Source organism: Cyprinodon variegatus, unplaced genomic scaffold, assembly GCF_000732505.1.
Source record: "Cyprinodon variegatus isolate N-32 unplaced genomic scaffold, C_variegatus-1.0 Scaffold672, whole genome shotgun sequence".
NCBI lineage: Eukaryota > Metazoa > Chordata > Actinopteri > Cyprinodontiformes > Cyprinodontidae > Cyprinodon > Cyprinodon variegatus.
Genome location: NW_015151125.1, coordinates 385372 through 398199, shown reverse-complemented (window position 1 = coordinate 398199; position 12828 = coordinate 385372). Strand labels below are relative to the sequence as shown.

General features: G+C 38.0%; 1 protein-coding gene across 1 annotated transcript; it reads right to left on the bottom strand.

The window, feature by feature from the left end:
• Positions 1 to 2161: 2161 nt before the first annotated feature.
• LOC107097105 (1,25-dihydroxyvitamin D(3) 24-hydroxylase, mitochondrial) lies at positions 2162 to 8879 on the bottom strand. Its single transcript, XM_015394110.1, has 12 exons — positions 8468 to 8879; positions 8158 to 8348; positions 7981 to 8074; positions 7787 to 7880; positions 7454 to 7545; positions 6973 to 7084; positions 5853 to 5998; positions 4861 to 5027; positions 3700 to 3778; positions 3304 to 3501; positions 3092 to 3203; positions 2162 to 2474 (listed from the first exon to the last, which is right to left on the bottom strand). The coding sequence occupies exons 1-11, from the start codon at positions 8723 to 8725 to the stop codon at positions 3093 to 3095; spliced, it is 1542 nt and encodes a 513-aa protein (XP_015249596.1). The 5' UTR covers positions 8726 to 8879; the 3' UTR covers positions 2162 to 2474; position 3092.
• Between the last annotated feature and the right edge of the window lie 3949 nt (positions 8880 to 12828).

Sequence of the window (12828 nt, the reverse complement as noted above, 5' to 3'; positions counted from 1 at the left end):
CAAATAAACTTCAATTGCCTTGCCTTGCATCGCGTTTTTTTTACATTAACTCTTTATTAGAGACATATAAGTGAAAGGAAGAGGGAGCAGCACCATCTTCTGATTTGGTTTATGACATATGCATAAGCAGGAGAGTCCAAAGCAAAGATAAAAGATTAAACATTTGAGGTCTGAGAGGAAAGCTTTGGGCCTGATAGCGAGAGAGAGGATGCTGAGCTTGTTCCTACACATAACCTATTTAAGAATGTGTTCAGATCATTGGCTCAGCCCAGAGCTCCATTTGTCTGATCCTTTTTCTGGTTGAAGTCTCTCATCTCCTTGGTTCCTAACTGCAGATCATTGCAGCTGAAGCTGCCTTTCCAGCTTCTTAATGTATGCCTCCTTACTGTCTTGACCTAAAGTTGCTTCTGTGTACTCCTCAGTGATAACTTGTTTTCCTTCCTTAATGTTCTCTTTTTATTGTTTAGCAGGTACTTCAGATCACTGGTTACCCATGGTTTATTATTGGGGAGCCATCTCACAGTTCTGTTGGAAATGTATTTATCTAAATAATTTATGTGTTTGGTCACACAATTAGTCTTTAATGCAGCTGCCTCTTATGAAGGGCCTTAAACTCTGAGCAGAGAAAAGCAAGATTTTGATCCCTTTTCCCCAAAAGGAGGTCGCACAGTGTTAATATGGATGAAAAAAAACAAATTGCCAACAGTTTAATATCTAGACTGCAGAGATGAAACTATTGTATCATGTTATGGATAACACCATCTGTTGTCCACAAGCATTACCAGCACTCCTCCAGTGAGTTTTCCATCTTTCTTTAAGTCTCTATCTGATTGTATGGTCAGAAAGTCTGGCAGTGAGACAGTGGAGTTGGGGATATGACCCTGCTGCTATGTAAACAATAAATATTGCATTCCTGATAGTCTGACTGGATCCTTGCTGGGGTTGGAGTTGGAACTTGTTTCTGAAAGATGTCACAAATAATGATTTATGGAGGAGATGGCTTGTATTTCCTCTTCCTCTCTCTTGTTCTTGCTCCTGCACTGCATCTTCAGTGCCTGCTTGTCTCAGCTGTGACTGGTAGAGGGAGCTGAAGTATTATTTCAACTTTAGCTGCTTCTAGGTGTAAAAGGAAAATTCACAACGGTTGCTATGATTATGCTCTTAACATATGTTCAAAAATAAAAAAAAATATTGGTATAATCCTTTCAGCTGCACAGCATCCAGCACTGGAGGTAAAAAAAACCACATCAGACAAAAAAAATGTGATCCGCAAATCGAGGAATTTTTTTAATATATGACAATTACACGAACAGAGCTACTTTTAAGATTTGAGCTGCAGAATCCTAGAACATCTAAAGGAAACCAGTCCATTTGATCACCTATGACATCTTACATAAACATAAGGTTTCAAAATAAAAAGCTAAGGAGCACTTATTATTCCTATATCAGACCATGTTGTGTGAATCCAAAAGATGTTTGTGTGTAAAAATCTGTAAAAATAATCTATAAAAAGCCATGTTATGATAACTTAAACCCCCTTTGGCCTTCATTCTGGTGTTCAATTCAAAATTCAGGGAATTGCCATTAAGTCTTGATGCCTAACAGCAGTAAGGTGCTGACAAGCAATTGTTTAATGATCTATTAGGTAGTGTTGTAGTCAAGACTATATCAACCAAACCAAGTAGTTCAGAGGTTGAGACAAGACCATGACAGAGACCTTACATGGTGTCTGCCTCTAAATGTCTTGGACTTGTCTAGGTACTCCTTGGTCTTGGTTGGTGCCGTCTTCACTACAACACTCCTATTAATATTGCTATTAACGAGGCATGGCCAACATATGTAGTATCCACTGAATTTAAACATTAATTTCTGAATGTTTTTGTATAGTCATACATAAGTTCCAAGGTAAACAATAGGGATTTTAATTCATCAGTTGCATCCTCATTTCAACATTCTAAAACACAAAATGTTATTTTTCTTACTTAGTTCCATCGGAGCTTCTAATACATCAAATCATTTCATTCTAAATTGGGTGAGGAAAATAAAGAGTCTTCTGATACATTTAATAACAGATTTATTTAGATAAATGCAATATTTACAATATACAATACATAAGACAAGTATAATTACATTTTATATATATAACAAAAATACACTTCTATAGCAGACATGGCTCTTATATACATACATATATATAAAAGTTAGTAAACAAGGAATAGTATAAAGTAATTTTTTTCTAAATATAAGACATTTTAAAAAGCTGCCTTGATAAAACATTCAGTTTAGTAATTACAACTGTTCTTTAAGTCAGTTTTAATAGGCTTACATTTTACTTTAAATATGTTTGAGGTATTTATGGCACAAAATTATAGATATATACTTTTCTTTATGTACACAGCAGCATTTAGGGAGTCACTGGACCATCAGGAGTAAAGACTTTCTGTTGCTTCGTCCAGAGGAGATGAACACAAGGCCTATAAAGGAAGGAAAGGATGAAATTATCAGTCTGAGTCAAATGAAATGGCAAAGTAAAATACATCCCTTCTCTACATTATATGCTTAGGTTGTTATTTTGACCACTTAAGATCCTCTCAAGGACATATGCTCATTAAAATATCCTCTCACATCTGAAATAAATCTAGAAATTAACTAATGTATAACGAAAAGTACAAGTATTTAACTTGAAAAAGGAAATATATTGTAAACAAAAGCTAGTTACAGCCAGTACAGTATAGCGTGTTGATGTCAGCACCTAGTGGCCAAAACGGGTACTGCAAATTGAGGCATATCCCAGTAAGTCTTTCATAAAAAAAAAAACAAAAAAAAAAACAAGATTAACCTACATCCTTTATATTTACTTTCTAAACTTTTTCCAAACATCTAGCATATTATAAGAAATAGAATAAATATATATTCTTCAAATTCCCTATTTTGGATTATTTGTTTGTGACATTTAAAGTTTCAGGGATTAGGATTACCCTCCCCAGACTTTTATGTATGGCTTGTTTCTCTGGTGATTTATATTCTGCATAACATTAACATTTCAATAAACTGGTACCACACACTGATGAATAAACTGCTGTTTTCTTACCTTATCTCTTGACAAAGGCCACTGGCAGTTCCCTGCTAGGAACCAAAAGCCCCGAATGAATCACATCAAGGGGCTCGTTATCTGTCGCCACAATCTCGTAGTCTCTGACCAACTGCAGGACAAAATAATAATAATAATAATGCATCATTGTAGAAAATCTTTTTAAAATGATCTCTGGCAAACTTGCATAATGTTGTCAGCGGTAACCGTACCCAACACATGGCCAGCTGCAGCTGCAGCTCCGCCAGGCGCCGACCGATGCACATCCTCTTCCCAATACCAAAAGGAACATGGGCGAAAGGGTTGATGGTGCTGTTCTCTCGCAGCCAGCGCTCAGGTTTGAACTGCTTCCCATCATCAAAGTATTCTTCGTTTGAGCCGATTGCATGGCTGTTAATCATTAACACTGTCTGTAAATGCAGAACAGTAAAGGTTATTTTTCAGCTCATTTTGAGTGAAATATGAGTGAGTAAGACCTATTGGCTTTGTGACATTAGAAGGGCCTAACTCCAATGTTTGACAGTATGGACCAGAATTTTAAGGCTCATTCTAGATAAATCTAATGTCAATCTCCTAACGTAAGGTGCAATAAGAAGTAAGCTACTCACTCCTTTAGGAATGGCATAATCTCCCAACACAGTGTCTTTGTCCAGCGTCCTGCTTGTGAAGGGAACAGATGGGGACAACCTGTAAGGATGACAAAAAAAAAACTTGTAACTTGACTTATACCATATCACACATGCTAAGCCGTCTAATAGAAGGCAGACACACTCTTAGCGCTGCTTGGTGAGGTGAGTATAATCTGTGATCAGAGGTCATTTACATAACCTGTGATGTTTTTACACTGCTTGCCTTAAATAACCTGTCTGACAGCTCTTGTGACTGTCTGAGAAGGCGGGGAAAGTGAATGGAAGAAAGGCAAAAGAAAAAATGTGAATGTGACCAGAGGCTGAATTTAAGCTTGGTGGTCATGCCACCCGGTTGACTACCAAAAAGTCAAAAACTTGAAGCTTGTTTTTGAGGCAGTCATGTGTGTAATATTTCCCTTCTTGATCTCTGTGGCACTGGTGGGAATGTAATGGTTTCAAAAAATATGACTGTTTAAGCTTGAACCTTTAAAAGGTGACTAAGTTTAGCAAGCATAGTTGAAGTGTGTAAATCCAAATAGCATTCAGGATTACTGATTCTGTGCTAATACTCAATGAAGAATTATTTTTATCTCTATTGTTCTCTTTCCGAATATAATGATTGGGCACAGAGATAGTTTAATAGAATAGACATAAATAATTTGTTCTACGTTTTGTCGCTCTCTTCTTCTCCCTTTTCTCGTTGTTTTTCTCTCTGTTTTGTGCTCAGCTGACTTTTTATGCTGTCTCGAAATGAAATAAAGTTTTTTTCCAAGTGCTAAGCTCTCTTAACTGATTGCTCCTTTCTGTGTTTCCAAAAAGGCGACGGCAAAAGTAAGGGTGAGAAACACCTAATATAAGCGCTCTGATGGCATATTAGATATCAAAAAACATAATTAATGTGCACAAATAAGGAATAGTTGTATTAACCATTTATGTAAACAGAGTTTTATAGGGCCCCCAGGAACTTGAGCATTGCTTAATGGTGAATCCCCCCTGATTGAGCACAACCTTTGACAATATGTGTGATCAGTGTGTTGAGTACACCTTGAGGTATTGACATTGTTTTCAACCTAGATCTTTTAGGATCTACTCTATGGAAATCTCACCCCCTGACCTATCCAACAGGAAGCTGTGCAGTACCTCATTGACTCCTTGAGGCAGGCCTTGAGGTAGGGCATGCTCTTGATGTGCTCCCCTGAGGGATCTTGGTCTTGAGGCACAACCTCTCTGATCTCCTGCAGCAGCCTCTTTTGAGCAGCAGGGTTACGTGACAGGTTGAAAATAACCCACAGCATGCTGTTGGCAGTCTGTAAAAACAGTAAGAGATACAAATTAAGGAGGGAAGCACTGTGCAGATGTCACTTGGCAGAGCAAGTATTCAGAGCATTCCTCTGTGAGGTCCTGAAAGGAGCTAAGGAATTTTTGCGGTTTCTCAAAGGCGGGAAACGTAAATTCAAACTGCATTTATTTAAAATTTAGAAGCACAAAAACTGAGGAGGCTATTGTGTTAAAATTATCGGTTTGTATAAAATAGGTTGTAAGTTCAAGGTAAGTTGAAAGTTATGTTTATTGATGCAGCTGAAATGGGATGTATGGAGGTCCAAAATAAATGGTTTTAACAGAAAAAAAAAAAGGTTAAACTGTAAAGATTTTTCCAACTTAGCTACTTCTGTAAGTCATTTTGCTATGTCGGTATTTCATATATATATTGAGTGTAGCTATGCTAACTAGCTGCTAGGGATCCACAAACCTAAAAAGATCAAATGTTTTATATATGGTTAAGTTAGCTGTTTATAATACTTCAGTGTAAAAGTAAAAAGAAGGGATTTAGTTTGGGTTACAATTGGCTATTTTTGGTCATGTCAAAAAAAATGCTATCTGGTTTTATTTTAAATCTTTGAAAAGTCATGCTGGATAAATTTGAATGTCAAAAAGATATCCTTTATTTATTTATTTATTTATTTATTTTTTTAAGTAGCCTGTGCTGCATTAGAAATGTACAGGTATGGAAAAATCTTTTTCAAAAGCCAGATGAAAGACATCTGCTACCTGTTCCTGATCAGTTGTTGGTTTACGTTTCGTATAAAAGAGTTTGGAAAGTTTTGAACATGTATTACGAAAGTGTGACTCACTGTTTCAACTCCTCCAATCTGCAGTTCAGTGATGGCTGCATACAACTCCTTTTTGGAGAGGGAGCTTTGTTGAAGGATGTCACCGATTAAATCATCTGGATCTCTGTCGGCATTCCTCTTCAGCTTCTTGTCAATGTAGACTTTGGCTGAGGGAATACAAAGCAATCAATGTGTGAACACAAGGATTTGCATATCGCTGTTTACACATAATAGGGATCATTTTCAGCTCCTTTCTCAGTAATCAGTGACAAATTATCACTGTTCAACATTGCTGGGGTGGTGAATGGAGAAAAGACAACTTTCTTTGAAGTGCTACAGGAGGCAGCAGTGAAATTTGGACCATTGTCATCAAAGAAAACCCCACATTTTTTCAGATTTAAAAACAGAAAAATTTATTAAAGGACGAGTTGTTTCAGTATCTTTAGTATCTAAATTTGATTTACACTGTTTCATTTTTGTGGCAAGTAAAAGATTATTGCATGTGATAAAACATTTCTGTAGCCTGATGACATTCTGACACATGGAATTATATATATATCATCATATATCATTTGCTAGATTGACAAACTTTTTATATAATATATTATGTCACAAGATTTTTTTTTTCTCAAGGGGTATAAGATATAACTCACACTAATCCACTTTAATAAGCCCAACTCAGTCTCCTTTCAATTCTCCTGTTAATCTTGTAAAAATTTTCCACCAGACTGAAAACACAATCCGTACATTCTGGGACATTTTTAGCGACTAACGTCACCGTCTTCAACGTCATCCTCTTTGTTACTTAAAGTCTTGTTGATGTAAATATTTAGCATAGCCTACTTCTTAACCTCAGGCCAGGCAGTTTACTACAATGCTGAACCATTATTTACCCTGAGTGCCAAGTCCAAAAAACAAAAAGAGAGCCGGTTGAAATCAAACCTCCTGCCCATTCGGTTATTTTCCTATCTATCATCTGACTGGAAGTGAACTCAGAATGGTTTGTGTGTCACATAAAAGAACTTTGACACGTGCTTTAAGGAATGAGAGAAATGTTCCAGGCAGGAATATTTATGCTTGTTTTTGATATATCTTTTACTTCAAAGCACAAACTTCTCTCTTTTTTTTTTGTTTTGTTTACCTGTGTTAAAAATGCGATCCCATGCTGCGGTGTGGTCCTGCCATGTTTTGGTGTTAAGGCCCTTGTGGAGCTCCACTGGTGTGACCATCATCATACCAAAGGTGCTCATCATCTAAGGAGAGCAGAAAAACAGGAAGCAAGGCATCAAACGTGGGATGTGATTCTCACTCTTAGTCAAAGTCTCTGATTCAGTCCTATTTACATCTACTTATTTATGACCCCATTCCCCTGTTACATTTCTGAGTCCCAAACATCATTTCTGCTGTGAATCAGATAAAAGGCTAGGGGATCAATCTCTGGATAGATACAAATATTCTAGAGCTGCTTTATTGCAGTGACTTAAGCCTAGCCAGCTGATATGAACCTGATGAACTATGATGTTTCTCAACCCTACAGGGAAAAAAATCAGCTGAACAGCCTCACAGATCATCATCATCATCTAAATTTTACATAGAAACTTCTAGAGAAGACTGAGACTCACTGTTTTCACAGCTGTGATGAAGTTCATGGCTTCCTCATCGACTTTCTCCTGGAGAAGACCAAATCTCTTGTCATACAGGATGAGACAAATCGCTGTGGGACAAATAAAAGACATTGATAAGTAAAAATAGGACACAGTTCATTTGAAATATAGTCCTTGGTTTCATTTCTATTCATAATTTATATGGTATGTCTTGTTTTATTCTTAAAAAGCTAGAAAACAGAAACGCTTTGCAGCAGGAAAAGATCAGAGATGAATTCAGTTTTAATAATAATTATTTAAATGTTTAAGAATAATAATTTATTCTTAATAATAATTTAAAAATCAACTTACTCTCAAACGACCATTTATTCAGCTCGAAGTACAAGTCTTCAATCTTTCCGTTGTTGCTTACTTTTCCAACCCTGCTAATGAAGTCCGTCAGCACCTGTTTCCAAAAAGCGCACGAACGCATCAGTCGCTGATCGCAGAAACTTTGATTAAAAAGCAAAAAGAAGCAGTAACCATCTCTAGCTGAATTGTCTCACCTGATTTATTTTGCCATCAAGCTTCACCACCTCAGTCGGCTTCATGAGTTTCTGCTGAAACGCGCTCCTGACTCTCTGCCAGTCTTTCCCCTCCCTGCGAAACAACAACAGCAGCGCGCTTCAGCATGTGCGCCTCCGCTTTGGAAACAGCAGATGATGCCCAGAGGCTCTACTTACAGAATGAGGAGTCCGTACGCCTCATCTCTTAGGTCTCTGTATGCTTTCCATGGTTTGATCTCAAGCCTCTGGGGGTAATTACTCTCCTTCCTATAGAGAGCCTCCAACAAGCAAGGAGCGCCAATGTGCACCGACTCAAAAGACCCCAGCTTCATCCGGAAGATCTTCCCGAATTTCTTATGATAATCAATCTGAAATTAATAAATTATTCGTCAGATATATTATTATAATAAATAAAATTAGAATCCTATCGATAAATGATAATGATAATAATTAAAAAAAAAATCTTAAATATTAGAAGGATGTTTACCAGGGCTTCATGTTGTCTGGTCAGTCCTCCTTTTCGCAGCAGCTCCACCAGACTCCCGACCAGGGGCCAGTTGGTGGGCCCCGGGATCGCGTCTAAACTGTGCGCCCTGAAGGCAGCATGTGGACACGGCGCAGCCTCCACAGCATCCTTCTGCTCCAGGACGCACACGGAGGATGTGGGCTTGAAGTGCTGCAGCCCCACCGACTTCTTCTTCAGCAGCTCAACAATCTGAGGAACTTTTTGGATCTGCGCCCTCATCCTGTCGCTCTCTGAATCTTTGGGTGATGCTGAATGACCGCTGCTCTGTAGTAGCTTTTCTAAGAGAGACTTCTTGTTTCTTGGAAGTGTCACACCTTGCAGCAATATATATACTCAGAGAGTGTTTATTCCTGCCGCGCACCGAACCAATCAGGGACAGGTCCGCCATGGTGTGGCTGTCGAGCCCACCATTCATTTATGGATCCACGCTGAAGAGGATCGTATGACCTCAGATAGACCGTGGAAATGCCCTCACCCCTCCTCTACTTGAAAATAAACATCAGCGGAGGTGAGGCGGTTCGCTTGAACCGCGTCTCCCGGCGATTAACCGAAACTCTGGCAAAGCAAATATACTACTAGCCACTGCCACACTTATGCCCTGGCAAATATTTAACCAGCTGTAGATTAAATGTTTGCTTTGTTTTCGATTTTTATTTCTTTCTATAGGCTTTTATGTTTCTAACTTTACATTTATTCCAATAAAACCCACAATTTTTTTTTATTAAATAGAATTTTCTTTTAATTGTGCGCTTGATAATTTATTTTTTTTAACTAAAAAGACGAAGAATTCCTTGGTATAAATAATAATCTATTGGAATGATTTATTGCTTTTATTTTGAAAAGCTCCCATTAGACTAGTAGCCTATACGTGCGAGAGAATCATGCTCTCCAAACCACCATGCACTTCCACACGCATACGTCTGTCTTGGTGTGTATACAACCCTGGTTATCCCAACTAATATCTCAGCTTATCAAAATGGAACCTGGACTTTCAGACTTATTCTTTCAGAAGGTCTTAATGTTTAAAGTGGGGTTAAACCAAAGTCCTCCCTCAATAAAAACACAAAGATAGATAGAACGCAGATGCCATCGCCTGAGAATTGGCATAATTTAAGGAACATGTGCTGGGGCCTCATGTTGTTACCTTGTAAAAGTCCTCATTCATAAACTCTCAAGTGGCATCAGAACAACCTTGAACTCAATGCTTTTCAGTACTATCCAGGTGTAACACACGCACACTAACATTATTCACCTCCCCATAGAAAAAACAAAACAAAAAAACTTGTGCCATTAATGCACAAAATGTTCCCTTCCTCTCAAACTCAAAACACACTTCTCGATAAATTATTAGGCTACATGATACAGGGCTGCTTTAGCGGCTCGTTTCTTGTTTCAGTTTATGTTCAACAACATGCACAAATCATCCACTTCAACGATCACAAGTGCAGTAGTTCACAATGTTGGGAAATAACACTTTGATGAGAAGATCAATACCACTCTAAAAATCCCAGCAGCTGGGCTGGAAAACAAGGGGAAGCAGTCCATATCTGTCCAAACATACCCGAATCCTTCAACACATCTCTGGTATTTAGTCAAGCAACTGGATGACCCGGATAACCACGACTTCACCTTCCTCCCACTGAAATCAACATCTAAGTCCCTTCTGTAGTAGCAGGGATTTAAACTATAAACTCAGATTGGCCAATGTAAAGATGCTGAAGTGAGAATTCATATTATTTTCCAGCGAATGAGTGCGGCATCATTGTAATTTCTGCTACAACAATATGCATGGAAGAAGGCCCTCATCATTCCTTATAAAGTTTTAAATAGTGTTGGCCACAAATTCAGGCCACTTTTGTTTAATTAGTGTTATATCTTACTTAAGTCTGAGACCTAACTTGTCATTTAAAAAAGGTAATCCTGGAGGATGAAGCTGCATACAGTGTTTTCTGAAACATGAAATATAAAAATCACTTATCTGATGCCATTTTATAACACGTTTTGTTTTTTAAGTATCTTAAATACTATTTTGAATCCAAGTCTTGGTTTAAGTTTACTCGTTACTATCTTATCTCTTTTTGTTTGCTTCATTTGTTTTTTGTTAGGTTAACATACATTCCCTTTTAATATACACTCCCAGGTCAGATTTAAGAGGTTTTTGCAGTTGGATATAATATAAGAATGGCCACTAAAGTTTGAACTACCTTACCACATGCAAAAATTAGTGAAAGGCGTTTGCCATAATATATATATTAAAGGGGTCATAGAATGATTATATAGGGTATTTGGTGCTGGTCCTTAAGGTCTCTGAATAGGGTGTGTAACATTAGTTGGGCTGAAAATGGCATGTTTGCTGTTCTATGAGCCCTAATGCAAGCCTGGTTAAAAGCCCTAGAATGAAATTAAAATGTTCTTCCTTTTATGGTATGCTCATGAATATTTAGATGAGCTGTGTGCTGATTGGTTGGTTTACAACGAGCAAAGCTGCTGAGCAAAGATGCATCATAGCAACAAGCACTAACTCACTGAAACATCGAAATTGTTGATATGGTAGGGTGACCAGACGTCACCCTTTTCCCGGACATGTCCTACTTATCATACCTAAAAAAAAATGTTCGGGGGAATTTTAAAATTGTCCAGGATTTTAGTCGACTACAGTGCAGCACGTAGTCGAAACAGACAGGGCACTCGAACCGAGCCGTCAGCTCCAGGGCTGGTCCGGGAACCCTGGTGGACGGGGGCAGGGAGCCAGCGGGGGACGGAGTGACTGAACCCAACCCGTTGACAGTAGCCTGGACACCGGCGGCCCCGTTCTGCCCGCCACCTGCCTTACCGGCCCCCGCCCCCCCTCGTTCAGCTCAGGACGGGCAGCTTATTGCTCTCTGCTGAGGTCCAGTCCAGTTAGTGGCCCCCCACCCTCGGGCCAGTGAACCAGTGGGCTGGTCTATATGTCAATTTTGAGGCGTGACAAAAGTACAGGCCAGAACCAAATAAGGCAACATCCCACAGTTGACGTGAACTCAGGGCTTCGATTGGATTCGCCCTTTTTACAGTGGAAGTTTAGAATTGTGAGATTTGCAGAGAAAGGATGTTTCAATGGGGTTTGAACTTCTCTGTACGTCCATTTCACCCACTGAACTATCGTTATTCATCTATGACAATGTAAACTCGGTTTTGCATTCTATGACCCCTTTAACATTTTTGCACAAACAGATAAAAAAAGCAAATCTCACAGTTTCATAACTTGCAGCCAGAACTCTCTCTGCTTTCCTTCCAAGCTCTAAGCTCTAACACCTCGAACACCTGCAGTTTGGTTCTGGTTCTGTACTGTAAACCCAAATAGTTCAGAAAACTCAAAAATTTTGTGGAAACTGATTAGTCTACCTCAAATTTTTTGGTTAGTTTGGATTTTTAAGTTTTGAGTTCTTTCCTTTTTTTCCTTCTTGTTTTAATTGTTTTAGAAAAATATAAGTGCGTCAATCTTAAATATTGTAATTAACTTGCTCAAAAACTGTGAGGTATGTAATTAGTTTCAACAAACGTTTCGAGTATTCTAAACTTATTCAGGTTTTCAGTTCGTGTTATAAATGATCAATCTGTGTTTTATGTAATTCTAGTTGCATTTGTAAATCCAGCCTCTTGTCATTTCTTCCATAATGACCCCATTAAATCTTCTTCCACATTTTTGCCAGTTTCTGTCCTCTAAAATTCCTTTGTTTTTCATCAGTTTTGTAAGATTGTATTTTTTTTCTTTTCTCGTAATGACTACCAAGAGGATTCTGACTCCATGTTTTTAGGTTTGGCTCCAAACACTAAAAAAAGCATCCCATGGACAATAACATATTTTTATCTGTTGTGGTAACATTTGTAGACTATTAAAAAGCTTATGAAGTTATGTTTTTTTTTGTTTGTTTTTTTTAAACTATAGACCAAACAATGCAAGTGTTTTTATGCAGTTTTCAGATGTTCACTCTTATTTAAATTTTTAATGAGTTTTTCTTCCTTATGTGAGGTTATGGGTTCTAATAGATAAAAATGAAAAACCTACAGACTGGACAAAATAACCAGCCTGATACCGTATAACAAACAGTAAAAATCTTTGAGGAGTGAATTAAATCAAGTGGTATAAATACAGCATGCTGAATGAGGATGGTAAGGAAGGAGTGACTGAAAATGGAGCAAAAAGATCTAACATGAACAGAAGTACAGGGACACGATCTGACCGAGACAATTCATCTAAGCAGGTAAAACTGACCACATGGATAACTAGTTTGCATATAGGATAGTTCGAATATAAAAAAAAATCTGACAAGAGCAATGAG